The sequence below is a fragment of the Fusarium subglutinans genome (assembly GCF_013396075.1).
Source record: "Fusarium subglutinans strain NRRL 66333 chromosome Unknown NRRL66333_c0000301, whole genome shotgun sequence".
NCBI lineage: Eukaryota > Fungi > Ascomycota > Sordariomycetes > Hypocreales > Nectriaceae > Fusarium > Fusarium subglutinans.
Genome location: NW_023502364.1, coordinates 18257 through 45551, shown reverse-complemented (window position 1 = coordinate 45551; position 27295 = coordinate 18257). Strand labels below are relative to the sequence as shown.

General features: G+C 49.1%; 14 protein-coding genes across 14 annotated transcripts; 7 read left to right on the top strand and 7 right to left on the bottom strand.

Annotated features, from left to right (window-relative positions):
- Window positions 1-251: 251 nt before the first annotated feature.
- Window positions 252-1085, top strand: FSUBG_12986 (translation machinery-associated 22; the record flags this gene model as incomplete). The annotated part of the gene is made up of 5 exons (XM_036677829.1): window positions 252-312; window positions 390-409; window positions 480-567; window positions 623-840; window positions 891-1085. The coding sequence occupies 5 exons, from the start codon at window positions 252-254 to the stop codon at window positions 1083-1085; spliced, it is 582 nt and encodes a 193-aa protein (XP_036531565.1).
- A 244-nt stretch (window positions 1086-1329) lies between these two features.
- FSUBG_12985 (Borealin-like protein) lies at window positions 1330-2504 on the bottom strand (the record flags this gene model as incomplete). The annotated part of the gene is made up of 3 exons (XM_036677828.1): window positions 1330-1948; window positions 1996-2272; window positions 2321-2504. The coding sequence occupies 3 exons, from the start codon at window positions 2502-2504 to the stop codon at window positions 1330-1332; spliced, it is 1080 nt and encodes a 359-aa protein (XP_036531564.1).
- Window positions 2505-2929: 425 nt separating this feature from the next.
- FSUBG_12984 (26S proteasome regulatory subunit N10) lies at window positions 2930-3853 on the top strand (the record flags this gene model as incomplete). The annotated part of the gene is made up of 2 exons (XM_036677827.1): window positions 2930-3220; window positions 3275-3853. The coding sequence occupies 2 exons, from the start codon at window positions 2930-2932 to the stop codon at window positions 3851-3853; spliced, it is 870 nt and encodes a 289-aa protein (XP_036531563.1).
- Window positions 3854-5163: 1310 nt separating this feature from the next.
- Window positions 5164-5759, top strand: FSUBG_12983 (DNA-directed RNA polymerase II subunit RPB4; the record flags this gene model as incomplete). Its single annotated transcript, XM_036677826.1, has 3 exons — window positions 5164-5390; window positions 5445-5572; window positions 5638-5759. 3 exons carry the CDS (start codon window positions 5164-5166, stop codon window positions 5757-5759), a joined length of 477 nt encoding a protein of 158 aa, XP_036531562.1.
- Window positions 5760-6363: 604 nt separating this feature from the next.
- On the bottom strand, window positions 6364-8225 carry FSUBG_12982 (uncharacterized protein; the record flags this gene model as incomplete). The annotated part of the gene is made up of 3 exons (XM_036677825.1): window positions 6364-7001; window positions 7050-7385; window positions 7436-8225. The coding sequence occupies 3 exons, from the start codon at window positions 8223-8225 to the stop codon at window positions 6364-6366; spliced, it is 1764 nt and encodes a 587-aa protein (XP_036531561.1).
- Window positions 8226-9108: 883 nt separating this feature from the next.
- On the bottom strand, window positions 9109-10381 carry FSUBG_12981 (fatty-acid amide hydrolase; the record flags this gene model as incomplete). Its single annotated transcript, XM_036677824.1, has 2 exons — window positions 9109-9440; window positions 9526-10381. 2 exons carry the CDS (start codon window positions 10379-10381, stop codon window positions 9109-9111), a joined length of 1188 nt encoding a protein of 395 aa, XP_036531560.1.
- A 1487-nt stretch (window positions 10382-11868) lies between these two features.
- On the bottom strand, window positions 11869-13977 carry FSUBG_12980 (PUF6 member of the PUF family; the record flags this gene model as incomplete). The annotated part of the gene is made up of 2 exons (XM_036677823.1): window positions 11869-13673; window positions 13731-13977. 2 exons carry the CDS (start codon window positions 13975-13977, stop codon window positions 11869-11871), a joined length of 2052 nt encoding a protein of 683 aa, XP_036531559.1.
- Window positions 13978-15244: 1267 nt separating this feature from the next.
- FSUBG_12979 (dual specificity phosphatase) lies at window positions 15245-15721 on the top strand (the record flags this gene model as incomplete). Its single annotated transcript, XM_036677821.1, has 1 exon — window positions 15245-15721. One exon carries the CDS (start codon window positions 15245-15247, stop codon window positions 15719-15721), a length of 477 nt encoding a protein of 158 aa, XP_036531558.1.
- Window positions 15722-16242: 521 nt separating this feature from the next.
- On the top strand, window positions 16243-16982 carry FSUBG_12978 (GIR2 highly acidic with anomalous electrophoretic behavior; the record flags this gene model as incomplete). The annotated part of the gene is made up of 2 exons (XM_036677820.1): window positions 16243-16309; window positions 16366-16982. 2 exons carry the CDS (start codon window positions 16243-16245, stop codon window positions 16980-16982), a joined length of 684 nt encoding a protein of 227 aa, XP_036531557.1.
- A 297-nt stretch (window positions 16983-17279) lies between these two features.
- Window positions 17280-18401, bottom strand: FSUBG_12977 (TPR domain protein; the record flags this gene model as incomplete). Its single annotated transcript, XM_036677819.1, has 1 exon — window positions 17280-18401. One exon carries the CDS (start codon window positions 18399-18401, stop codon window positions 17280-17282), a length of 1122 nt encoding a protein of 373 aa, XP_036531556.1.
- Window positions 18402-19262: 861 nt separating this feature from the next.
- Window positions 19263-20019, top strand: FSUBG_12976 (riboflavin synthase alpha chain; the record flags this gene model as incomplete). The annotated part of the gene is made up of 2 exons (XM_036677818.1): window positions 19263-19293; window positions 19346-20019. The coding sequence occupies 2 exons, from the start codon at window positions 19263-19265 to the stop codon at window positions 20017-20019; spliced, it is 705 nt and encodes a 234-aa protein (XP_036531555.1).
- Window positions 20020-20229: 210 nt separating this feature from the next.
- Window positions 20230-21975, bottom strand: FSUBG_12975 (crossover junction endonuclease MUS81; the record flags this gene model as incomplete). The annotated part of the gene is made up of 1 exon (XM_036677817.1): window positions 20230-21975. The coding sequence occupies one exon, from the start codon at window positions 21973-21975 to the stop codon at window positions 20230-20232; it is 1746 nt and encodes a 581-aa protein (XP_036531554.1).
- Window positions 21976-22917: 942 nt separating this feature from the next.
- FSUBG_12974 (phosphoacetylglucosamine mutase) lies at window positions 22918-24589 on the top strand (the record flags this gene model as incomplete). Its single annotated transcript, XM_036677816.1, has 2 exons — window positions 22918-23673; window positions 23732-24589. The coding sequence occupies 2 exons, from the start codon at window positions 22918-22920 to the stop codon at window positions 24587-24589; spliced, it is 1614 nt and encodes a 537-aa protein (XP_036531553.1).
- Window positions 24590-25208: 619 nt separating this feature from the next.
- On the bottom strand, window positions 25209-26651 carry FSUBG_12973 (arginine n-methyltransferase 1; the record flags this gene model as incomplete). Its single annotated transcript, XM_036677815.1, has 6 exons — window positions 25209-25687; window positions 25748-26079; window positions 26225-26334; window positions 26410-26429; window positions 26500-26513; window positions 26569-26651. The coding sequence occupies 6 exons, from the start codon at window positions 26649-26651 to the stop codon at window positions 25209-25211; spliced, it is 1038 nt and encodes a 345-aa protein (XP_036531552.1).
- Window positions 26652-27295: the final 644 nt, after the last annotated feature.

Sequence of the window (27295 nt, the reverse complement as noted above, 5' to 3'; positions counted from 1 at the left end):
ATATTTTAAAATATTATATTTTCTTAGCTTACAGTGGAGGAAAGTGGCCGGTTTCCCTGTATCCGACGTTAGTTCAACTTATTTGGGACAAGGCCCAAGTGCCCCTCCATGAAATTTACCCCGCCATAGGTTAAGCAAGATCAATCTAGCACGAGCAGAGAAACGCGTATCGCTTCCATACAACTATAACCTTTTTTCGCTCCAAGCTCTTTGCATACATTTACCATTATAGCATACAGATTGGAATCTCTATGGCTGACGTTGAGCAACCTGAGGGCGAGCCCCAGGGTCGTATTGTCAAGTATTGTGGCGGTATGTTCTTTTATAACGGCGTTTGGTTGACTATGATGCAGAGCGAGAACCAATAGCTGACACAACCTTGCTCACAGTTTGCACTCTACCCCCGGAGGTAAAAATCCCCTTTTACGAATCCACACATCGTTGAGAGAGTTCCACAAACTGATCAATCGGCCAAGTAGTACTGCGAGTATGGCGGAACCGTTAAGAAGTGCCAGGAGTGGCTAGAAAAGAACGAACCAGAGCTTTACAACAGGATCTGGTCAGCAGGTACGAAGTCCAAAATGCCCCGGACGTGGATCTGCATTGACACTGAGCCGTATAGAGGCCCTCGAGGCTGCTACCGCATCACTATCCGTCGAGGCCCAGAAACGAGCTGCAAAGGACGCACAGAAGAAGACCGCTAAGGCTGAAGCCGCGGAGGCGAAACATGCCGACCTGTTAGCCAAGAGTGTTGTCACTATCAAGCGCATTGAGCGAAACAAGAAGAAGTTTGTCACGGCTGTGATAGGACTCGAGTCGTTTGACTTGGAACTCAAGAAGGTGGGTTGTCTAGCTCAGTGGATTATCACCCCATACTGAACACACCATAGGTCGCCAAAGATCTTGGCAAGAAGTTTGCTACAGGCTCTTCAGTGACCAAGCTTCCAGGTGGCGGAGAAGAAATTGTTGTGCAGGGTGATGTCAGCGTTGAATTGGAAGAGTTCCTGCTTGAGAAGTACAAGCAGATCCCCGAGGATCATATTGAGCTTGTCGAAGACAAGAAGAAGAAGAAGGGTGGTTCATAAGTTTGGAAGATACCAAAAGGCATTCATGATTGAAAATTCCAGAGTGTATTTTTGGAAACACTCGCGCTCCTGTGTTTGTTATGGGCATATACAGTTTCAAGAGAATATCATAAAGTAACATGGAGCTATCCAGTGCACCTCTGTGCGCTTCGACCCTGAACTCCTATACCATAATCCTGCAATACGAATCGAGACAAACGATATAACAATTACGTTCCAGTGACACCTTCCATCAATATTCGTTCTATGCTCGTTTTCGTAAAGTTCGTCCCGTACCCGTGCTTGCAGTTGAAGGGTTGCTTTTTGCTGTATTTTTGCGAACTGCCCCTGTCGTACCCTTACGCGAGGTTGTCCCCCTTTTGACTGGGGCACTCTTGGCTGCGGGCCCCTTCCTTATCACGGTGCCATTGCTCGACTCACTGGACTCGCTGTTGGCAATGGATCTACGCGTTGTTCGTGTACCTGGTCGAGAAGTAGGCGCTCTTGAAGTAGTACTTGTTGCTGGTACTGCTTTCTTATTTCTGGTGGCAGCAGTGCTGTTGGTCGACATCGAGCTTGTGGTAGAGTTTGTCGTCATCTTGCGTCCAGCGCCAGCGCCAGCCCGCGTCGCCTTTGCCTTCTCCACCATGCTTGACAGCATACCAGAAGCTGTAGCAGGACGCTTCAGTGGTGAAGCTGGCCGTGCAATACCAGACTTAGTAGGTGATGGAGGACGATTTGCCATTCGTGAGTTGGAGGACGTTGGCGACAAAATTTGCCCTGACCGGGCATGTGACACGTCCGTGGTTGTTGCAGCTCGAGCCCTCTTCTTAGCAGTCTCGGTATGCTCGACCTCGTTTTCCTTGTCTCCTGAGATCGCATCACTAGATCCTTGTTAGTTTACGAATCCAACGTTTCATGTTATGCATACCTCATGCGCTTCTTTGTGCGTGGCGCGGGTTTCAAATTATTTGCCGTGGATTGAATCTGCTTTGGCGGGCTTGCTGCCCATGTTGCTGTTTGTTTTCGTATAGCGGTCGATTTCGAGGCTCGTTGTTGCTCCTGATCCATAAATTTCTGTAGCAAGTCTCCCATCTTGATATTCCTCATTGACATGGGGACGCGATTGAGTCGCATTTCGATACGGGAGCGAACTGTTGTTGCCATGTAGTTGTATTGGGCTCTTAACCGACGAGCGCGTTCTGTAACTAAGAGATTGTCAGCGGCGTTTTTGTGACAAATCAACAACCACATACTCTCGAGTTGCATGTTATCGATCATAGCCTGTTTTTGTTGCATCGTGATAGCACCCGGCGTTCGCTTTCTGATGGGGCTTCGTGGTTGCGCCATAGGGCTTCCACTGTGCAAAGGAACATGTTCAACCATGGTCTTCTTGAGAGGGGACTCAGCAAGCTGCTTTTTGGAATTCACTGGAGCCATCGTTATTATCAGCGTTGATTGTGTTTGTAGACAAGTGCTAAAAAGTGCTGAAAATGTATCGGAAGTTGCAGTGGTCTACCCCAGGCGCGTTGGTTAGAGGTGGAGCTCACGGGAAGTAAACAAAGTATGTGGGCCTCCATCATTAGGTAAGCCAACCAGCTGCTCTGGCGCAAGCAATTGGTAGCGGTATAGGTACACGTTGGTGCGCAGTGATCCCCGCAGTAACCAAGTAGCACTACTTCGCATCATCGAGCTACACTCCGCCAGGCTGAACTGCGTTACGACACTGGGAGCTTGACCTTCTCACTATCAACCAAGCTCAACACATTGCAATATCAAACACTTTATCCACGCACACACTTGCCACAAACTCCTGTAGCTGTATACGATATTTGCACAGCTATAGAACAACAACAGCACCCAACATGGTTCTTGAGGCGGTTATGGTTGTCGTAGACAACAGCGAGAGCAGCAGAAATGGCGACTATCAACCTACTCGATTCGAATCGCAAGTCGACGCTGTCAATATCACCTTTCAGACCATCACACAAGGAAACCCTGAATCATCCGTTGGCTTGATGAGTATGGGGGGCAAAGGACCTGAAGTGCTGGTGACTCTCACCACTGAGCAGGGCAAGATCCTCGAGGGGCTTCACAGGACGAAGAAGAAGATTGGAGGCTCATCCCATCTCAAGACGGGCATCCAGGTGGCCACTGTAAGTTTGGAACACGGCTGAATATAGGGGTGTCTTGTACTGACGCCTCTTTAGCTTGCCTTGAAGCATCGCCAGAACCGATCCCAACGTCAACGAATAATAGTCTTTGTCTGCTCCCCCGTTGAGGAATCAGAGAAGGAGCTTACCACGCTCGCAAAGAAGATGAAGAAAGCCAACATTTCTGTCGACTTTGTCCTGTTCGGCGATCTCGATGACGACAGCACTAAGAACAAGCTACAGCTCTTTATTGACACCGTCAAGACCAACGAAGGCTGCCACTTGGTCGTCATTCCTCCCAGCAGCAAGCTTCTTAGCGACCAACTCATTTCGACCCCCATCCTCCTCGGAGAGAACGCTGGCGGATCTGGCGGAGCTGGAGGCGCAGGCGGTAGCAATGATGAATTCGAGTTTGGTTTCGACCCTGCAATGGAACCCGAGCTCGCACTGGCTCTACGTATGAGTATGGAAGAAGAAAAGGCTCGACAGGAGAAGGCAGCTCGCGAGGAAGAAGAAGCTGCAAAGAAGGCCTCACTGAGCGACGTCAAGGAAGAGGATGAGAACCAGGGGTCGAGCAGCAAGGACCAAGATAAGGGCGGAAAGAAAGGCGACGGAGACAAGATGGACACTTCATAGTAGATTGCGGTCCAGCTCTGTCAACATTGCAGCAAATGTATAATAGACACAGGCCAGGGGAGTCTTAGACGACAAGAAGATTAAAGCCATTACGATACATGCTGATTCCGATTACTCCGTAAATCTATCCAATACCCGTCTATCGATTATTGATCTCCCGGATGTAAGAAAGTAGTTTCCGGTCGAAAATGTCACACCGAATAGGCATTTCAAGAGAATAGAAGGGGTTCTTCATGACGTAGTCTGCATAGAGGTCATAGATCCTGCGGATAGTGACATCGACATTTGCTTGTGTTGTATCGGTGAAGAGAAGGAACTTTGTCCCTGTCATTGTGTTGAAGCACTGCATGCGGAAGTTTTCTGTCTCAAGGACCTCTAAGCCCGATGATGACTCGGGTCTGTTTCCTGGCGGTGTTGCACCTGGCAGGTTCTTGACAGGATTGAGACGAGATGTAATGGCATGAACGCTGGAGATTGATGTGAGTTCTGACGTGCCCACGAAGAGATTTGGGCAGCTTTTGAAGACTAAAAGGGTACCTACCCATGAAATGTTCCTGCGAGAACTAAATAATCATTTGTGCTGATTTGTTGAAGACCTTCGTGGAAGTTTTTGTTGTAAACTAAACCTCCGGCCTTGTTGATGACGATGAGAGCAAAGATAGTCCTGACTCATTAGCACATGTCTTCATCATGTTTAAGTGTTCGGCCTCACATGATTCCTTTGGTTTGTATGATCAGTCTCTATTTGGTTATGAATAGTCTGTTTAGCTTCCCCTGAAGCTCACTAAACCATCTATATCAAAGGGGAGACCATGAACAAGGGTGAGAGATGAGGGAGATGAGCTGTGAATGAGAGAGTTAGTGTCAGTCGCGGTTGTTCAGGAAACCCTTACAGCCTGTAGCGTTTATTCTCATAAGTCCCGTCAATTATAAGGGCCCATCAAGCTTCTTATCTCGTTGTTCGTTCTTAGAGGTTGACAGATTGACAAGCTGCTCTCAGCGGGACCGCCACGAGACTCTATCACCGAAAGCAAGTGTCTCTGTTCAGGGAGGTGCCTGGCCTAAAAGACAGCCCCACTAATTAAGCTGGGGTACGTACATTGCCTTGTCTTGTTCTTCCTTTCAGCCTCCGAACTCTGGATTCTTCTAGGTTCGTCTTTCAACTTTCAATAATTCACACCCGACTTTTCTGAATCCGAATCTCACTCATTCACCGACTTTCTCCCAACGTCCGCGCATCGAGTGCAGACACACAAATACTGCGCGATCAAAGAACCAGCTTCAGCGCATTCTATACAACTGCTCTCGTAATGGAAGACGAACAACAAATCCCTGCTGCTGCTGCGCCTAGGAAGGTCAACCACCCTCGCACCTCTCGACCCAAGCCCGCGGCGCCTGGTAATGAGGAAGCTTCCGCAGTTCTGAATCTTGGTGAATTCCAAGATGTCGACACCTTGACGCTTTCCGAAGCTGCGCTGGTTCTGAATGCCCTCCACGCGAAACGAAAGAACGATCGTAGGAACGTCAACAACACCGAGTAAATAGCCTCCGTAGCCGTAAGATCACGGGCGCCAGGACTGACCCTCGCTAGGATGCTGAACTCGACATTGACCTACCTCGACAACTTTGCGCGATTCACTCAGAAGGAGAACGTAGAGGCTGTAGAACGCCTTCTTAGCGCACATAAGAACCTCGCCAAGTTTGAGCGCGCACAACTGGGTACGATCTGCAGGCTTTACTAAAAGATGATACGTTTCTTGGAAATACTAACAGGCTGTCTTTAGGTTCTCTGTGCTGTGAGGGAGCCGACGAGGCCAAGACACTCATCCCTTCATTGGCCGACAAGATTTCTGATCAGGACCTTCAGGACCTCCTCGATGAGATCTCTAAGCTCCAGAATCGGTGAAGGGCTTACCTAACAACAAGATCTGACTTGAAGAAATTTCTACCCAAGAACGGCGTAACTTTTACAGATTGGTTATCACATATCTATTTTTGACACCAAGAATCACAGGGAGACTTTGGAGGTGGGAGATAAAACTCGAGACTCGAGGATAACGAATTATCTTGCATTTTAGGCGCATAGCGGGGAAAAGGGACACCGCATATTGTATTCAGGGGATACAGAGTCATTCCCTTGCAATTTTCCAGGTTTGATATCAAGATGGCATGTTCCTTACCTGGACAGAACTTGGGATGCTTTGTTCTTGCACTACAGATGTTTTATGACAAAAGACTAATAAATCGATTTGTTTCAATTTCGGTGAGTAGAGCTCTGGCATCGTGAGTTTGTCTGTGGACTTGCTGGCTTAATTTGTGATGTGGAAGCCTCTGATACACCAGAGAATCACAGGTGCTATTGTGAATTTCCCCGGGACATGCTCAGGAACTCTGTTGATACTACTAACAAGTGCCATGGAGCAATAGTGGACTAAAATGCCTATGATTGTCAGAAACACCACTTGCCTGACTTGGTCAACATATTGATATATAAGGAGTCAAACTACAGCTCAGACTACCGCTATTTTATCAATCGACTGGAGGAAATCCCGAGCATTTCCGCCAGCACTGCGATCCTGCTCCGCAACATGCCTCGAGAAAGCATCCCCCGACTTAATCACAAATTCCGGGATCTTAACATTGCCCTTTGTCCACATATACCCCTTGCCTCCATCAGCGGTCCTCTCAAAGCCACGCAGGGCTTTGGGCTTGTAGCTCGGAATTTTGCTCATGCGATACTTGACGCACGGATGGATCATCTCATATGTATCACCTATCTCGCGACCCTTGTCGTCCTTGGTGTAGTTGCCAGGGACTCTGTCGACGGAGCCTCCGGCGATCATGGCACCGGTGAAGCTGTCGACAATAGGCCCGGTTGCCCAGCCGCTGACCGTCTCGTCTGGGATCCTACGAACGTCTGCTTTCTTGATACCTGTGCGGTCCAAGGAGGCTGCGATGCGGCTAGACAATGGCCCAGGACCGTAGTCCTTCTCATCTCCGTTCTGAATATTAGTCAGGAGTGGTTTGAGGAGGTTGTAGCGGTCTTGGACTGCTGATTTGCCAAGCTCGCCCAAGCTACCGTCTTCGACGAACTGCAAATAAGGAGCGACTTGCTCACACATCCAGGCGAATGAGATCAGTGCGATTTCTATGCTTGTCAGTGCACATCCAACAGCTCGAAGATGCAACGACTTACGCTCGAGATCACTCTTCTTCTCAGTTAGGAGGTCATCATTCCCGCCGCCAATGTTGATGTGTACGCCTGGAAACCATACTTGCAATAACTCTGACTCATTGCCCTGGAGATGTTCATACATCTCACCATCAACTACAGCACCCCATGCATCTTGTAGCTGCTTTTTGGTTGCGCTGGAGTTCTTGTACATCTTCTCCCAGTCGGACCAAAGCTGCTCCACATCCTTGGCAGGCTTGGGAGGGCGATGGTCCTTGTTGGGTGGGAAGTGCCAAAGACTGGGCGAGAACGGTGCTCGGTGTTCATCCAGAGCCAAAGCATGGTAAGCATGCTGAATGTCTGCGAAGTTGTCAGCTTTGAGCTCATGAATTGCGAGAGGGGTTACTAACAAGGACTCAGATGAATGTTATGAAACCCAGGGTCAGCGATCCCGACGGCCTTCTCGAGGAACTTGAGATTGAAACGAGTCCAGGGTAAATCGGGGATACCTAAGCTTCCAACAGTGTCAAAAACACCGACAACCTTGACGAATCTGGACGACTCAGGGGCATCATGATGAGGAGGACTGTCCCATTGAGACTGGATCTGGGATCCCCCATTAGCCTCCTTCTTAGATGGCACACCATTAACCCATTCCATGTAAGCTTGTGACTTGCGGAAATGGAAACCATCAGGATTTTTCTGGTACAGGGCGTAAAGGTCAGGGAAGTCTTGCAGATCCTTGGGACAGACAATACCAATATCAGTGACGAGACCTGCGACTGCACGAGCAGTATAAGCTCCTCGAGAGAAGCCAAAGCAAAAGATCTCGTCACCAATATTGTAGTTCAGGACGATGAAGTTGTAGGCTTCAATAACGTTGCCCACAAAGCCAATGCCAGCACCTCCCTGCCGATTGGCCTCTGCCTGACCCAGGTCTCCTGTTCCAATGCCGGCATCATAGTAAACTACTTGCTGCCACACTTTCTCGTCTTTGTCCTTGCCGCTACGGGCAATCGAGCGGGCAAGTCTTGTAACATTGGACGGGATGTTCTTCAGGCCTGACACTGAGGACTGCCAAGTACCATCGCAGCAAATGATGATGCGTTTAGGGGCTGCCAATGCATCTTCTTTTGCTTCATGGTGCGAGCCATCCTCGAGCGGAAGGAAAACTTGTTTGGATTGAGGTTGAGAAGGCATGTTGATCAGTGGTAATACTGAGAAGGGATAGTACGAAATGCTTGAGACTGGGCTAAATCATTGCGGTCAAGGTAGCAGTCTCTTGACGGGTCTTTTATAAGTGCAATGCTGGGCTGGCAGGCAGGCTAGTTGCTCGCACACTGCCTCGTACCCACACTGTCAGATTCTGTCTGCTTGCTGCTGTATCTGAGCCCAGCTGAAGCCACAACCTGTCGTGTCTTGGTCGGTGAACCCAGATAGGCTCGATATACCATCACCCCTCATCTTGGCAGGACATTGTGCAGGATACAACTGTCGTGATAGGTCCCTGTCGACAACGAGGCAGTTGTGGTGAAACTAGTCCAAGCTATGACTGGTGATGTATGTACAGCCAGACACCAGCCCAGATTGGTCGACTTGCGTATCCTGCAAGGTAGCAGCGGGGGTTATGTACAGTACAGAAGTCGTCGGCATATAGTAAGCTCGAATTGAATGGTTGCCATCATCTGGAAAGGCATAGTAAGACGGTGGTCAGCTCTCCCCCGTAAGCAAGCAGTGAGGTGATACAGCAGGGACGGAAACTCGTCCGATTCAGCCCCGTGGGGCGGGCCGCAGGCGGGAAAGATTGAACTACCGAATGTGTGCTGTCGTTGTCCAATAGGAGAATCTGCATGTCGATACGGTGATGAGAGGGGCTTTCACATCGCTCAGATCTGCGCGCCACCTTTTTGATTGTTGCAACCTACTTATAGGTAGCATTCGGCTTCCAACTAGCGACTCATATTGTACAAAAAGAAAGGGGAGAATGCAAAGTATTCATTCTCCGCACAACGCCAGAAAATGCTTGCGATATTGATCTCGTCAATTAGGAAAACCTGAACCCTCAAGACCTCCATAAAATCCATTACCCTTGATGCGCACCCTCTCCCAGGGCTTTATACTGATTCCAGTGGTTGACGAAGTGTTTTTGTTGGCGATCTTCAAGAGTGGCGTTGAGATTGGCCCGAGGGTCAACAGGATACATAGGCGCCGGGGGATATTCAGCTGCTGCAGTAGGTCCATTTTGGAAAGGACAGTCTGGCTGGCCGGCAGCCGCATGACCTCCTGTCTGAGACTCATTTGCTTGGGCTTCGCTGAAAGTAGCTGTCGGAAGCTCATGGACAACGTTTTCTGTGGCATCCATCTCAAAAGTGCCAGGGGGTGGGCGGAGGGGGTCGTCTACTCTGTCGATACGGCCTGCAGAGTAGTTTTAGTACTTGTTTCGGAAAAGAGTCGGTCACTTCTGACGATGACTCTGATGGTGCATATCGGTGAGACGTACCTCCAAATGGCGCGAACGGATCGGTGCCTCCCTTGTTGGTACTGCGGGACAACATCCGGCTGAGGTAACTCTTTTCCTCCTTCTCATCAAAGTTGTTGTAGGGCATGTCAGCACTATCAAGTTGCTCGTCGCTATCCTTGCGACGACGAAGAATAATCACAACGAGAATTATAAGAGCTAGAGCCACAACACCCCCAACCACGCCTCCTACAATGAGACCAATGGAAGGACCTCCAGAGTCGCTATCATTTGTTGAAAGGCTTGAGGCTTCTGTCTCAGTGGGTCTCTGGGCAGGCGTACTCTGGGAGGAGGCGGTTTGGATTGTATCGACTGCGGTCTCGGTGATTGATTCAATGGATGTGCTGCTGGAAGGCAGCTTGCTGGTGAATATAACCGTATTCTTGGTCACCGTAATTCGAATCGAGTTGGGGATTGTGCGAGTAGTGCCCGAGTCTGTCATGGTCTTCGAGTGTGAATGTCTACGAGGGGAAGCGTCGTTCTCATTATCGTTGTCCATGCTGGTATGCGAAGAGGGCCGTCTTCGAGTCACGAGAGTGCTTTCGGTGTCAGAGTCATCCGAAGGAAAGCTTGCAGTGAAAATGCTCCCAACAGCAGATCTCACATCTATGGCGCTCTCAATAATAGTGGCCTCTGAAGCACTGCTCTCGGTGTCTGACATGCCGCGAGTTCGCCACGAACCGTGGTCTGGAGAATCGTCGTCGCGGCAGCCACGAGGCCTTATGCATGGATCGTGAGAGCAGCAGCCTTTGAACTCAAAGTCGAAGTAACTACATTCGTAGTATGCCTTGTCAGCGCGGCAATCTTTTCCAGGGTGAGAATGTACGTCTGTGTCCATATCGGCAAACACAGTATAGCAAGAGAAGCAAACGGGCAGTTGAGAGGAAGAAAAGAATATTTGTCTGTCTGGGTTTCGCTCCCTGTTGAGTATGATATTGGTTTGCGTTTGTAGCCACCCCAAGAAGATTCGTTTGATATAGTATCGCAGTTTCCGTGAATCGAATCTTGGGAGAAGAAGATAAGTACCTACGCAAGATTCTGTTACTCTGCTCCTAAAAGGGCGGATGATATGACGGCCGACTTGATAGAAAAGCACACAAACGAACGGAGATCAAGGAGTGAAAGAAGAAAGCAGAGAATCGGGGAGAAGTGAAGCGCTTGCATTTGTGACGTTGCGCGCGGTTTTGGCGGGTTACGCCTGATACAATGAGAAGGAAAGGAGGCGGAGGCAGAGGAAGTTTGTCAGTTGCCAGCTGCTAACAGCTGTCGACCAAACTTCCTCCGTCACGGCCACTTAAAGATCACGATCAAAAGCCAGATTACAAAGCAGTACCTACCTCGCTTGGGAACCTTAGGTACTAAGGTATGCTCACAGCGCACCTAGTAAATGGCTGAGGTATCTCCTATAGCTGAGTGACGATTGTTTTTGCAGCAAATAAGTGCCTCCCCGTGCCACAGTTTATTTGATCACGAACACACCTCGTGGGAGTCGGGGAGTAAAACAAGTTCGAAGATAGGCACTCAAGTCAAGCTAACATGAACATGCTCGATTTATCATGGTTCGACGGTAATGATCTGTGCCTATAACCCATCTGCTAGTGAAAAGATTGGCTTGCCATTTACGCCAGTCCCCCCCTGAAATCTGAATGCCTCATAGAAATCCAAAGACATCAATTGAGCTTCATACCTCGGCAAGGTAGTATGAAACGTTGGATCACTGTAACACTTCTAACTGCCATGGCAGCACAGAGTTACGCAACGCCTCTAGAAAGCCATTGTATCCAACGGCCAGGCATTCTTCTGTAAAACACACAGACGTCCTCCGAACCACAATCGAGTGATGAACGTACGTCAGTATGTTAGCATCCGGATGCGAGTATGTACATGACTTCCCATGGCATTCTCCCACTTCTCTACGAACACCACTGTCTATTCCTTACAAACCGTACATCCCAAAGAGCCCGTACTGTAGGAGCCTCATCGACACACAGGCAAATAAAACCGTCACTGCCGTGTGTGACCCTTGCGGCGCATTACTGTAACCGTTAGTTGTGTACATCGTTGTACGGCACCAACCCAAGGCGGCCAATGATTGCCTGGGTCGCAATTCCTTCGTATTGGTACCTCATGCATCGTTTCATCATGCTCGCAATATTCGATGAAAATCAGTGCTATCACTTGGCTGCAATGGGCAGTCAGACAATGGATAAGCAACATATCATAGTCCGTGATATCATTGTCAAAAACACCCTAGTTTTATACGCCTGATATATGATAAATAAAGCACCTCATCTCTATCCGTGGCCCAATATCCTCAAACTGTTTTTACAGCTTCTCCAACAAAAGCTTACTACCAGCATTACCAACAGGCTTATCGCCCTTCTTCTTACCCTTCTTAGCTCCCTTGGGCGCAGTTTCCTGAGCCTCACGTGCCGCCCTCTGCTCAGCTGTCTCCTCTGTCGCAGCTTTCTCAAGAATCTTCTTATTCTTCTTGAGTGTTTTCTTGATTGAATCAACCTCACTAAAGTCACGGGCCTCAAGGAGGCCCACAACAACAAATGAGCCGGGGCCGGTGGCCCAGTCCATGATGTGTTCCTTAATGACGGGATAGAGAGTATTGGAGAACTCCAGAGGAGGGTCTACAGGGATGATCTTGCCAGCTGCTTTGTCATATTTGCCCCCTTGGATTAACGACTTGAGCATGCGAGCGCCGTGAGGCGTACGTGAAATGTGGATCTGGGGTTGAAGGTCGTCTTCGGCTGGCTCTTGGCTGGGGTCACCGCTGGCTGACTGAGCAATGGCCTCAAGAGCAGCTTGCTTCTCACCGACTCCCGAGAGAAGAACGTCGGTGATGAACTGGCACCCAAAAGCGGTCGCGGTCAGCTCAGTGGGTGCCTCTGCGATGGCGGTGATGAGCTGGGGAGAAACAGCAGTAATGAGTTCGTTGCGTCGAATGTCCTCATCTTTCTTACTTGTTGTCTGCCGGATCTCGTGAACCTCTTTGAGAAGCTCGACATCAAATGATTGGCTAGAAGGGAAGAGACTCTTGGCCAATCCCTCAAAAAGGTAGAGAATTGTTGACCTAGCAAAGGGGTTGTTGGCTGTTGCAACAACATTCTGGGCGATGTTCTCGCCCTCGCCGATGAGTTCGGGGAAGATGGTCTTGGCAGTGAGTTTGGTGTCGTCGACGACGTCGTAGGCTGTAAGGAGGATAAGGTGGGCCCAAATATCGCCGGACATAAGGAGGTATGTGTCCTTATAAGTCTTGAGAATCTGCTTTCGGTCCTTTGAGGAGCCATGGGCAAGAAGCAGACATGTGAGCTTGGCGCCATTACGAGTGAAAGCCATGTTCTTCAACAAATCTCCGCTTTCGTCGCCCTTGACCATCTCGAAGAACTCGGTAAACTCTTCCGTACCGACTTGGGTGTTGGAGAAGTACTGGAACATGGCATCATGGAGCATAGTGAAGCCGGTCATCTTCTTGTTGACAAGAGAGCCGATCATGTCAACCAGACTCTTCATAATGGGGCCGCGCTTGCTGGGCTCAGCTTCCAGGATAGTCTTGAGGTCGGCAGTGGGCTCCGTGTCCTTGGTGAGCTCCTTGAGAGAAAACTCGGGACCGTACCACTCGCGGAGAAGAATGGCCTTTTGCTCCTTTGTCGCAACGCCTCGGTAAATGTCGTCAAGAATCCATGATGCCTCGGCGTGGTTGATCATCTTTCGGACACGGCCGTAAAATTCGGGAATGATGATATCGCGGATCTCCTCATCGTTCTGGACAAGAAGCTTTCCGATCAAGAACTTGGCATATCGACTCTCAGCAAGCTGAGCATATGTACCCTTTAGCTCACGGGCGATCTGCTTCCTCTGCTCGGGTGAGGCGTATTTGATGGCGGTTTGAACAGCTCGCACAGCATCGTGCTTGAGGACGAAATCCTTAATGCGACCCGTGATGATGGTGAATAGTTCGTCGACCAATGTCTGTCGCTCCTCCTTGGGAACGTGAGACTTTCGTCGCAGCCGTTCCCACAGCTTCTTTGTGCGTTGAACTTCGTCAGCAAGAGGTTTAGCGGCCTTGCGCTCCTGGGCGAGCTGCTTTTGTTTAGCATGGGATTCGCGTGAAGTTTGGCCTAGGAAAACAGTTAGCATTGACCAGGCGCGAAAGCGGTATCTGCCGAATTGCATACCTCGCTCAAAGTTCTTTCCATTTTGAGCACCATTCGAAGCCTTCTGGGCAGTCTGTTCACTCAGTTCGGCGCCGCCATCCTCCTCGTCTGAAACGTCGTCCATATCATCATCCTCGGGCTCCTCGACTGGTTGCTTCCGGACCTTGGCCTCATCAAGTCGAGCCTTCTTAACTTTGGAATCAGTTTTGGCCTTGCCGCCAGGAGCGGACTTTCGCTTGTTGCCAACAGCTGCGGTTTTGGTAGCCATTGTCGTGAACTTGATGGGTAGATGCAGAGTCGCAATTCAGTCCAGCAACTTTTTTTTCTGGCGATAAGATTGAACTCCCGCACTTGGCTAACTGATAAGAGTAGCCCCATTTTTTTAGTGTCTAAGAATCACGTGCACCCATTGGAATCCTAGAAAGAATACTCAGGACCTTCATCCTAAATGATAAAATGACTTAGGTAACTTGGGATAAACTCAGGGTAACTTTTACTAGGTAAGTTTAGGATATCCTTTGCTGAGTTTAGTTTTGATACCCTATATCCAGGTCTGAGTTTTCTTGCCCTCCGAGGGCATCCTCTTACACCAGGAGGAGTACGAAGAACGTGCTTGAAACAAAGACGCTTTGTTGTTATGTAATAACTGTCCGATAAGTTCCAGCTGGCTTTCATTCTGGGTGGTTATATATTTATCTCAACGAGTTTGTAAGCTGTGATCTCTTTGAGCTGGCCATATGATCTCTATCTGCAGTGTAGAAATAAGTTACAAGAGAGTAGTTCTAAACAAAGTAGAGATCCTTGAGGGCTAGACACTGTAAATATTTGGTAACTAATAAAAAGATAATATCTCTTGAGCGTCAGGCGGGGTGTAGGACGGCGAGTTTAGTATTAACCGATAGTAAGGGACCACAGATCAAAAGCAATAATAGTATTTGAAGAAATCTTTGAGGCGAAAGACCTGGCCCAATCAACATGGTAAATGGCATTTGGCTCCTCTGGATCGGAAATTGCATATCCTGACTGCAGTCGATCTACTACCGAGTTCCAGTCAGTCGACGCATAATACAAGGCTGGACTCGGTAGTATAGTTAGAAATCTAAGGATTTTCGGTGCCACCATGAACTTATTGTACTTATTGTACAACATAACAGGCATTGAAATCCTGTGAGTTGCCACTGAAGTAGTCTCTGCATGTGAGGGGTTTGCATAAGTGCAATGCAGTACGTTCCCGGCTCCGGCGTTGAGTGATTTGAGTACAATCAACTTTCACTTTACAGAGTCAATGGAACCGAAAGACCCGACTTTCATCAATCACAGATGATATGGACTCCCCATCAATATCTCAGGTTGCCCCTAATCTGTTTGTTGGGAACGTTGCGAGTTCCATGAACCGCAATGTTCTTCGCCATCACAACATCACAGCAATAGTTTCCCTCTTGGACGGCCCATATTCGAAATGGGATAGTCCCAAAAACAGGCAAATAGTCCCCCAGGAGTGTCATTTATTTGTGCCTTGCCTTGATACTTCAACGATGGACATTCTGTGCTTATTAGACGACATCTGCGACTTTATCGACCTACAACTAGATCGTCAAGGCTCACTACGCTCGCCATCTTCTATCACATCAGAAGAATTCGACCTTGACACGGCTTCAACCATCGACAGCGATGAGTCGGCGCGAGAGTCGAATGTATTGATCCATTGTCGCTTTGGGATGTCCCGATCAGCATCCGTCGCAATAGCATATCTAATGCGGCAACGACAACTGGGTTTGGACGTCATTATCGCAGAAGTTAGGGCAAGGCGAAAGGTGAAACCACGAGAGAACTTTATGGACCAACTCCAAGTTTGGCAGGCTGTCGAATATCAAGTATGGGAGGACAACCAGAAACGAATGCCCAAGGCACCCTATCAGAGTTACCTTGATGGCCGAGCTGCAAGACTGGCGGCAAAGGGATTAACGGGTAACGAGCCCATAGTCCCGCTCTGTGACTGGGACGAATATTGATCGGGCCGGTCAGTATTCTCTAAGATCAATATGCAAGGAAACGGGAACATTGAGGTCATTAGTTAATGGATAGTGACTCGAGTTTCACATGGCGCATATGAATGTGGGGGAAACTGAGCAACAGGAGGATTGACTAAAGCATGATAGAGCATGGAGATGAAAAGGACGGAGTAATATACCTAGTAGGTATGGGTACTATACCTTATTGAATCCACAAGTACGTCCACGAGGTCCGTGAGCTTTCAGTGATGTAAGTTCGGACCTTGTCTTCAGGAGCGATCGATTGAAGATGAGATCGTCCACTAAGTTAGAAGTCAGAGTATGAGCCGCCCGTAACGAACACGGACGGTAGAGCCTAAAAATGCCGGGCGGTCAGCGAGACACTAAACCTGTTCCACATAGCACCCCGCGACCTGTAAACCTCCCCCACTCCTATGAGGACTCTTAGCACTCTCGTCATTCGGCTCTATCAAAAGTAACATTTTACGGTTTATAAAGGCACCCAAAGACAACCTGTAAAAATGGGGCGAGAAGACCAAATCGAAGAGCGCGAAGTGCTCGAATCTATATTTCCCGATGAAATCACAGGTACAAATCTGCTGCTGAAAAAACATGTTGTCTTCTTTGCCTAACCATTCCTGTAGATATCTCTGAAACCGAGTTTAGAGTATCAGTCGCGTTAGACATTCCAGGTGAAGAAGATCAAGATCCTCCTACCATACTTCTCCAAGTCAGATATCCAGAAGATTATCCCGAAAAGCCGCCTCATCTCGATATCCTCGCTCCTCCAAATGCCACGTCCCACGAACACTTCAACATTGCAGAAGACCGCGACCAGCTCCTTGCCAGTCTCGACGATACCATTCAAGAAAACCTCGGAATGGCCATGGTCTTTGCAATCGTCTCAACATTGAAGGATAATGCCGAGCAGCTTGTCCAGGAGCGCAAGGACATCATCACCAAGGCACATGAGGAAGCTGCGCTGGCCGCTGAGGCAGAGGAGAACAAGAAATTTCACGGCACAGCTGTTACACCCGAGACATTTTTGAAGTGGCGGGAGGGTTTCTTGCAAGAGATGGAGGAGAAGAGGCAGCAGGAGGAAGAGGAGCGTCTTGCTGAGCTGAAGAAGGCGAAGACCAAGGAACCTGCTCGCATGACAGGTAGACAGCTCTGGGAGAGGGGTCTTGCTGGTAAGGGTGAAGAGGAAGAGGACGACATGCCTGTCGAGGGTATCGAGAAACTCAAAGTTGAGGCCGCATGAGGTGGCATTTAACCAACATGCATTACTTGGAGTTTGGGCTTGGGAACTGATGCAAAAAGGCGAACAGCTTACTATGGGTTGACGACGGGTGTTGCCACGGATTTATATGGCATTGAATGGCTACGATAGGTCTTGGGAGGCCTAGTACTGCCATGAAGATATAGACTTGGGTCTGGGTCATCCAGTTTTAACTACAATTAGCGGCAACAAGTTTTCTTCTAGATATGCCCATTTTTTGTTCCTAAACGCCATACGTAATGCTCACATGCCCAATTTCTCTGTCCTTACAAAAAGTCATCAACCTTGCATTTCAGCGTCCTCCTCTGCGCCATCACTGGCGTCCTCCCAGTCATCTTCCTCACCATCAGCTGGCTGGCCAAGTTCCTTGTTGATCTCTGATAGCAATTCCTTGGCATGCTCACCCAGGCGCTCATCTTCGTAATCCTGCTGTTGATACAGTTTCAAGCACTGCATGAGCCATTGCCGCGATGACTTCCATGACCCCTTCCATTCCTCGCTGACCCTGGCTTCGTCGTTCCAAGGCTTTGTGGCAGTAGTCTTTAGCTTTTCGCCTGTGATATATAGGCACCAGCCACCCAAGTACCATGCTTCAACACTTGTGTCGTCATCTGTAACCAGTCGCTCTAGCACACTCAATGCCTCATCTTCCAATTCGGTCTCCATCAACAAACGAGCAAGCGCAATTCTGGTGGGAAATTCGGGAACGTCAGGATGCTGAGGTGGGAGTTTCTGCCATAGCTCGAGACTTCTGCGCAGAGCTGTCTGGGCTTCGTTGGCGCGGTTCTGTGAGATTCTAACATTGGCGACTGTTTGCCATGTCTCTGGCGCAGCAGGGGCGAGGAGCATAGCCTCAGTGATAAGAGTTTCACAACGTGACTCGGCATCAGGTTCCCATGACAGATCGGTCATGTATACTTCAGCCACAGCGCACAGGACTCCTCCGAGCTTGTGTTGCTTCTCTTGAAGGGCGGCTCTTTGCTCAGGGGTTGGCGATCGAAGCTCGCTTAGAACTGCGATCTGCTTTCGAAGAGCGGTAGCACCTCGCTCATACCATTGCACACTATCGAGACCGCCCTCCTCGCTAAGCTGTGCAAGCAGCAGGAATTTATCAGGACCTCCACCAATCTTCTCATCTGCGGTACCGTCTTCGTCAAGGAAGACTGCGCGCTCAAACGCGGCTCGTGCCTCGTCAATGTCGCCAGACTCGACAAAAATTGTACCTAGAAGATTGGCAGCACTGAGCTCAAAGTCGCCGCCCTGGCCGGTAGCATCAAGAGCCTGCTGGGCAAGGGTGGCAGCCTCTTCGACTTTTCCGACCTCGAGTTGAGTTTGCGCATCGACAAGGAGCCTTGCGATGTCCGGATTTGTCTTTTTGGCGTCGGGTCTCGAGGGCGCCATAATGCTCTGAGGCGGGGTGTGGTATTGATATGAGATGTGTCGACGTTTCTAGGAAAAGTAATGACGCGGTAGTATTAAAGAAAGCTATGTGTGAGCCACGGTGAGATATCAGGGTGTGAGATCCAATCAAAAGGCGACTGCTGCAAAAAGTTGTAAACGAGATATTGTGTAGCTAATGGACAGTCTTGTTCTGTAAGAAGCTTGTGTCTTGGTGTTGAGTGGGAAACTGAAAAATTTAGGCGGGCCTTATCGATAACAATCCATGAGGGTCGCCAGTTGTAAATCTTGGTTTTCGATTCTTTTCCCTCCCTGTTCTTCCTCTACAGGCAAAAGTTGACCAAAGGTGGCAAACTAAATACAATTTCCGTTTCATGTGCCAGCCAGCTAGAGCAGGCTCTTCTGGCGTCTCACGATTTGCACTGCTATATTTCCCATTTTTCAAAGCCAGGCACTCCTTTGAAGACTGAGGGGCAAAGATGGACAGAATGCCACCCCACGTCGTAACATGGGAGATTGATAGGAACCGTCATTAGTAGACGTATTGGCAGGTTTATTGAGCCGGATGATTAGGCAAGCGGGCTTCTAAGGAACTACTTTACCACTCTACCGAGTACAGCTTTACGAGATCAATATACTCGTGCGGTAATTGCACCAGAACCCAAAGCTGTCCCGGTATTTCCTTCAGAGCCAGTGCGGGGCATTCGCGGGCCGCGGGGCAGAGTAGAATAGTATCAGTACCCATCCGACTCATTAGGCATTTGTCATTGCTTGTTACCTGTAGTCAGACTATCCGATAACTTCGATATAATAATCCTACCTTTTCAGCATCACTGAACCAGGCATCAAAGCATACATCTCATCATGTTTACCGGAATTGTTGAAGAAGTGGGAGGTCCGTTATATCCAAATCAATATTCGATACTCAGTCACTCACATGCTTCTAGTTGTCTCCAACCTCAACACCAATGACTCAACAGGAGGCACCTCTCTGACCATTTCCATTCCTTCTGCCTCGAAACTTCTCTCAGACTGCCATGACGGCGACTCCATTTCTGTCAACGGCGTTTGCCTTACAGTCACATCCTTCACCCCCGAGGCATTCACCATTGGCGTTGCCCCCGAGACTCTACGCATCACCAATTTAGGCGATCTCAAGGAGGGCAGCAACGTCAACCTTGAGCGTGCTGTTCGGGCTGATACCCGCATGGGCGGCCACTTTGTTCAGGGTCACGTTGACACCACTGCGGAGATCCTCTCTGTTGAGAAGGATGGCAATGCCTTGACCTTTCGTTTCCAACCAGCCCGTAAGGATATGCTGCGGTACATTGTGTACAAGGGGTTTATCGCCATCGATGGCACAAGCCTGACTGTCACCAAGGTCAACGATGATGAAGCATGGTGGGAGGTTATGCTGATTGCGTACACCCAAGAGAGGGTTGTCGTGGCGCAGAAGAAGAAGGGTGACACTGTCAATGTTGAGGTTGATATGATGGCCAAGTATGCAGAGAAGTCTCTGGGCGGTGTTGTTGGCTCGGAACCGGGAGCTGCTGCCTCGTTTCCCTTCATTGAGAAGATCGTCGAGAGAATCGTGGCCCAGGGATTCGGCGGAAAGCCATGAGCTTAATAGTTTTCATCATTAAAGGTTTATTCGTACCTCTCATAATCCTGGGTATCACTATGTTCATGGATCCTACCGGCTTGATGCCACTGGCACTTAACTACAATTGCCTTTTCCATCCTGTGGGTACCGTCAGTCTTTTACTATACAGAATCTCTCTCCTTTCCCAATGCCCGTACACGTTTGTCTCCTCGCACATGTACACAAATATTATGCGTCGCCCCAGACTTCTGCAATTTTGGTGCTCAAAGGCTTGGTAAACTTCTTTCGTCCGACAAGATGACTTGTCTGACTAAAGACCAGCTCGCGTTTGCGTTTCAGTCCCTGTTCGCCGCTTCCGCAAGCCTCAAATGCCTTGACAAAATCATACGGAGTTTTCCAACGCTTCTGAATTTCGAGCGCTCTTTCTCCCGTGACGCCCTTGGTGGTCATAAGCATTTTCAAAAATACGTCTCGCAGGGTTATAGACTCCGACTTGGATGCAAGTGACGAAAAGGCGGGATAAGTGATATACCAGTCTGGAGATATAGATTCTCTCAGATGCTTCAGCAGAGGAAGATAGTTCTGAGATGTAAGGATTTTGGTAGGAATGACGTTGAGTGGTTTGCTCTCGCATGTCCGCTTCAGCATCGCTGTCATGCGAGCAAGATACCTGACTGTGTCGTCCATTTTTGCCGTTCTCTTCACAAAGTAGCCATTGACGACTTGTGTGGAGGCAATGGCTGACCGGACGGCTTCGGCATATCTAGATGCTACTTCCGGGTCCATGGATATCTCTTCGATGATGTAAATAACTTTCCTCACACCTGAGCGCTGCAGGCGAAACTTTTGCTCGTGGAACCTACCATCCTTGATACTCCCAATCAGGTCATCAAGGCGTTTCCTTTCAACAATCCAATCCAAAATGACCTCATCTCCCTCAGCACCTTGTGATACGAGCAGATTTGGGTCATGGCATTTCGCGATCCACTGGGCATCTCCAAGTTCCATACTCCGCATGATGGGTTTTGCGCCCAGTTTTGCTAGCTCCTCTTGCATATAATCACGATCAGTCTTCGCTCTGACCTCGCGAACGTCTAGCACTAAGTGTACTGTAAACGACCCCGGAGGTAGTCGGATCGGTGTAAAGTTTGGCAACGAATTGTCGTTTGATACGGTTGGGCCATCAGACACAACATTTTGGTATTCTGAAGGCGCTTTCGCAGGTTCAGAAATTTCAATCGAAGGCGACCTAGGCCTACTATTGGATATTGGTTGGCAATCTGGAATAACAGGCTGTGCTGAAGTCGGGTCTTTAGCTCTTCCATTCTCGGCCTGCCAATGCTCTGTGTCTTTTATACGTTTTGCAACTTCCCATCCTTCATCAGTCAAGGCGTACCTCCGTAGAGGTCGCCCTCTTTCGTACACCAATTCCTTTTGCAGCAAAGTTTTCATTGAGTTCCATGCAGTGTAAAATTTGGTAGGGTCGCTAGGAGCCGAGAAAGATGAGTCGCAATGCGGTTGTGCAACTTCGATGAGTTCCGCCTTTGTCATTCCAACAGAAGAGTCTTCATCCAACGTAGAAAGGCCAACTACTAAGGCAAAGGCTCCAGAGCGTAAGGCAGGAACGTATGCTTTAGGCTTCCGTGCCTTTTTGGCAGGCTTTGAAGAGCCCTCGCCATTGTCAACTCCAGCAACTGGTATCGCCTTACGAGACCTTGGGTGTGGGGGCATAGGGAGACCATTTTGTTCGCAGTGTTTCTTTAATTGCTGCTCAAGGCGTTCGCAGAGTTTGGGGCCGAAACCTTTGAGTTGCTGTAACTGTGCCGGGTGTTCAAAGGTGATTGGGCATGCTTTTAACGAATTATAAGCAGTTCTGTAAGTTGTAACGCCTTTCGAATTGCGTTCGCGCGCAAGATCGAGCCATTCTTTGACCCAGGCCAGCAGCTGCGGGTTGGCCGAATCGGCATCATCCATGTTGCCTTCACGCTTTGGCTGCACAACTGAACGCCTCAAAAGGGGCAATTCTTTAGATATTACAGAATTTGGCGATCAAAGTGTGCTACAAGGCAAGCGGCAGCCCGCCCAAATCCGAGGTTGTCAATGTTGTCCTCGTCTCCGTGTGTCGTGAGGATGACGCGTTGAGAGCCTCGCGTTCCCTGGAGTGGGTGTAGAGACTTGACACGAGATCACGTGCCTCTTTCGCATACGGGTCATTGGGCGGTGAGAGGTCGTCCATTCCATGAGGTGAGAAAATGGACATATTGCCCGAGGTGACTCCTAAGACCTAAGGTACCTAAGGTAAGGTAAGCTAGTAAGGTAGCCTGCACGGAGTAGGCTGACGTGAGGCCCTGCGCCAACACAATTGTGGCGGGTAAAGCGCTGGACGATGCACCCAATTAAACCGGGCAGGTACAACCCCCACGTGCGAACAGAATACAGCACCTCACATAGGTAGCTCTGGGCATCGGGTGGGGCATACCTGAGAGTTTTATGTCTGTTTTTAGCACCTGATGGAAACCATTCGATTGAAGCGGTATTATAAAAAAGTATTTTTGACCGCCTGGAAGACCTCTCCATAGCCCCATCCCAAAGCTCGTTACCTTTGAGCTAAGCTAAGCTCAGCTCAGCTTGCGGGATGAAGTGCAGTGGCTGGTTTGCATAAATACTAGGTACCGTAGTAGACAAGGCACTGTACCTAGACCCTTGCAGTAGGTACCGGTAAGCACTGTTACCTCATTTAGATGCCCTCTGGAAGGTCCCCCGCCAGGTCGTCACTGCGGAGGCCTCGATTTGTTTCAAAAGGGACTCTCAAGCTCCATCTTTCTCGTTTCCTCCCGCCTGCGTCTTGTCTACGCTGGTCTTTCGTTCTTTCATCTCATAACTACACCTAATTTTTCCCCGCAAAGAAATCGTAGAATGTCTGACGACAAGTTCCTCGCCGCTTCGGCAAAGCACCCTATTGTGCCTAACCATGTCTACAAATATGGCACTGCGGGGTTCCGTATGAAGGCCGATCTTCTTGATGGCGTTTCGTTCCGTGTCGGTCTCCTGTCTGGTCTTCGAAGCCGTAAGCTCAATGGCCAGGCCATTGGTGTTATGATCACTGCTAGCCACAACCCAGCTATCGACAATGGTGTCAAGATCGTTGACCCCATGGGCGAGATGCTTGAACAGGAGTGGGAGACTTATGCTACCAAGCTCGTTAATTCTTCTTCTGACCAGGAGCTTCTCGACAACTACAAGGCTCTGGCTTCTCAGCTTAAGATCGATCTCTCCTCTCCTGGCCGCGTCGTCTATGGCCGTGACACTCGTCCTTCAGGCCACTCCCTCGTTGTTGCCCTTGCTGATGCTTTCGAGGCTACCAACACAGAGTACACCGACTACAAAATCCTCACCACCCCTCAGCTTCACTACCTGACCCGATGCGTCAACACCGAGGGCACCCCTAAGGCCTATGGCAAGGTTAGCGAGCAGGGTTACTACGAGAAAATGTCCGAGGCTTTTACTCGCGCTCTTCGAGGTCGCAAGCCCCAGGGACAGCTTATCGTGGATTGCGCCAACGGTGTTGGAGGTCCCAAGCTCTCTGAGTTCCTCAAAGTCTTGCCTCAAGGTACAATCGACATCAAGGTTGTTAACGATGATGTCCTCCGGCCCGAGGTTTTGAACCTTGATGTAAGTACACTTCAGATCTTCAGCTGCCAGAGGCAATAGCTGACATTCATTCTCTTAGTCTGGAGCGGACTTCGTCAAGACGAAGCAACGAGCGCCTCCCAGCCCCAAGCCCGTCCCCGGCGCCCGATGCTGCTCTCTCGATGGTGATGCCGACCGTCTGATTTACTACTGGGTCGATCCTGAGACAGGCTTCTTCATGCTTGATGGCGATCGTATTTCTTCTCTCAATGCCTCTTTTATTGGTGACCTCGTTCGATCTGCCGGTCTTGCTGATGACCTCCGCATTGGCGTTGTCCAGACCGCCTATGCCAACGGCGCCAGCACGAATTATATCGAGAAGCACCTTCAGCTTCCCGTCGTCTTCACTCCTACTGGTGTGAAGCATTTGCACCACGCTGCCTGCCAGTTCGACGTTGGTGTTTACTTTGAGGCTAATGGTCATGGTACCGTCGTCTTCTCTCAGGAGGCCATCCGTGCTTTCCGTGAGACCAAGCCTCAATCTCCTGCCCAGAAGGATGCTCTCGACACACTCGCTGCCGTCAGCGATCTCATCAACCAGACCGTCGGTGATGCTATTTCCGATATGCTCATGGTTGAAGTCATTCTCGCCCACAAGGGCTGGACTCTCAAAGATTGGGCCATGACCTACAATGACCTCCCTAACCGTCTTGTTCGCGTTGAAGTTGGCAACAAAGACCTGTTCCAGACCACAGATGCTGAGCGCCGTCTCAGCCACCCTGTGGGTGCCCAGGATGAGATCGACCAGTGTGTTAAAAAGTACACTAGTGCTCGATCCTTTGCTAGAGCCAGTGGTACTGAGAACGCGTGCCGTGTGTATGCTGAGGCTGCTACACGCTCCGAGGCTGATGAACTCGCTAACAAGGTCGCTCAAATCGTAAAGCAGTTCGGTTCTTAAGTATACCATGGTTAGGTGAAAATGGAATCGCATAAAATAACGGGGGGATAAAAGGAGAGATGTACCCAACATAGGACATGCGGGGAAGTGAGCGTCTACAGAGAAGGAAGGAAAAGAAACATGTAAGGTTTCTCAAAACTGGGTTATCAAGTCCATATCAAGATTAGCCGCAGGACAAGGAGCGGGATGCTCAGTCCAGTTTAACGATGAATGAAATCTTATTACTTTATCGGTAAATAGATGGTCCTGCTGTTGCAGTTCCACATAGTTAATGAGATCACACAGGGTCAGGACGACAGACTAGATATCAAACCAAAAGATCTTTTGACTAGGTATCTCCGGAGTGCTGTTTTGGTGGTATCACTCATAACGGGTCGTCAACTCACTACGCCATCCGTCGCGATTATGTTGATTTCTCTCTCAAATGTTTGTATCTAGCAGCAATGTTTACCCCGTGTAAGATGCAAGACGCCGTCCCCCTTATACACAGATCCCAAGTTCCCGCAAGTGTCTATTTCCTTGCTCCCTGGGTCTCCTTTTTTAACCCTTGGATGTCTTTTTTTTTAACTTCTCGTTTCATCATTAGCAAGAAATCGGCACTGTCTCGTATAGAAGCCTTTTAGCACATGCGGTACTCGAGCGCACCCTTGGAGGCACGGTTAGCATCTTCAGTTTCCAACTCGTAGGAGATCTTGATGTCGAGATCACGTCTGTTCTTGGAGTTGGGTCGGACATCAAGGTTCAGAGCAATCTCCTCGCCCTGCTGGACGGTGAGAACATCCTCGAAATAGAAGACGGTCTGCTTCCAGTGGGTGTACTTGGTATGTGGGCCAGTGGAGAAGCGGATGGGCTTGTGGCAGGCGGTGAAGTCGATATCAAACCACGAGACCAGGGCGTGGACGAAGTCATCGCGCTTAACAGAGAGCTTGAAGGGAACAGTGAAAGCCAAATCATCTGTGGTGCACGTGTAAAGATCGAGCGTGAGGACGGGACTTGGGTCGGTGACAGCGGCTTTGACCTCGACGGTATCAACGAGGGGCTCGGAGAGAGCAGTGGCCTTGAGGGGGGTGTAGTCGAAGCCATAAACATCGTTCCAAACTAAGGCGGTGTTAGCAAGTAAACTTATGAGCCGAGAGTCAAAGCACGGTAGTCATTTACACTCAATCTTATCCTCCTTGTAATCGCCATCCTCAATACCAGCGAAGAAGATAGTGGCCTTGTCAGGGAAGATCAAACCATCCTTCTGGAGATAGGTGTCTCGGGCATAAAGAACGGTGTCGAGCATGGACTCATAGAGAAGGAAGTAGCCCATCCACTCTGAGATGATGATATCAACCTTGGGGAAAGGCAACTCGACCTCCTCCATCTTGCCCTGAAGAAGGGTGATCTTGTCGGAGAGACCGTTGACCTTGACGATCTCACGGGCCTTGAAGATGATTGTGGACATATCCACACCAATAACATGTTTGGCACCAGCCTTGGCGGCGAACCTGTAAACAATTTCCGTCAATTCGAGTTCATTTAATGTTTCGTCGGGTCATGAGAACATGGCATGTTGCAAAGGTGGGAAGTGCTATCGTTTCCCAAGCGCGGGGCATAACGAGGGGCTTTGGGAGGGTCTCGTTTCGCACGTACATGGAGAGAATGGCCGTACCACAGCCAACATCAAGAACCACCTTGTCCTTGAAAATGTGCTTGTTTTGCATAATGGCGTTCATGTACGATCGTGTGCGGACCTCATCTTTCTGTAGTTATAGAGAAGCTGGTCAGCTAGTGCTCGTACAGCAGCGCAAGGACTGTGGGGGAGGGGAGCTACATACCAACATCTCCTCGTGGATACCTATCGTAGAGCAGCAACATGTCAGTGGTATTCTTTCAAATGGTTATAGAGCTTCAGTGGTTGTCCGTACCATGGTGATCATAGCTATATCGGCGCAGTTAGTATACGATGATTCTCTTTCAGAGCTGGGTGAACTGACCTCTTGAAGTAATGCTGCTCGCTATGCTCCATAGAATTCATCTTTTGCTCAGCAATCTCGACATCCATCTTGTCGCCGCTCATTTTGAAAAATTATTGGGTGCAACGGAGGTTTAAAACTTTTGAATACTGCTTCTTTTTTTGGTTGATGGAGAGAAGAAGAAAAGGCAGAGGAAAAAAAGATTGAGTCGCAAAACGGAGCAATACAGATTTGGCGGGCGAGACGGGGAACCACAGACCAATGCGATTTTGCTAGTTCGGGCAGAAAATAATTTATCGCCGTCACCGCCCGATTTTAAAAGGCGGCAAAGGGACCCTTTTTTCAACGCCATCTGCCTTTTCGGTTAGCTTCGAAAAGGGACAAGTGTAGACGAGGCGAGAGTCAGGTTACTGAACTCTTTCAGGCGCTAAAAGTGTTGATAATGGCTGAAAACAGTCAAAAGAAGAGTATGAAAAAATCGAGGTATAACATGGGATTGATGGAATTCAAGATGTCTTGGCTCAAGCCGGTGGGAGTGCTGCAGACTGCAATCATCCTGATGTCGTTAAATTTTATGTTATTAAAAGCTGTACTGCTAACCCATGTCTAATCATTGAAAGTTTGAATGTTACACCCCGTTAATAGAGTATACCCTGAGCTTGCCAGTTAGTTACAGCACAAGTTTTGCCCCCCAAATAGAAGCAGGCTTATATGTATTTGAAAGGATCGAAATAAGTACTTATAGCAA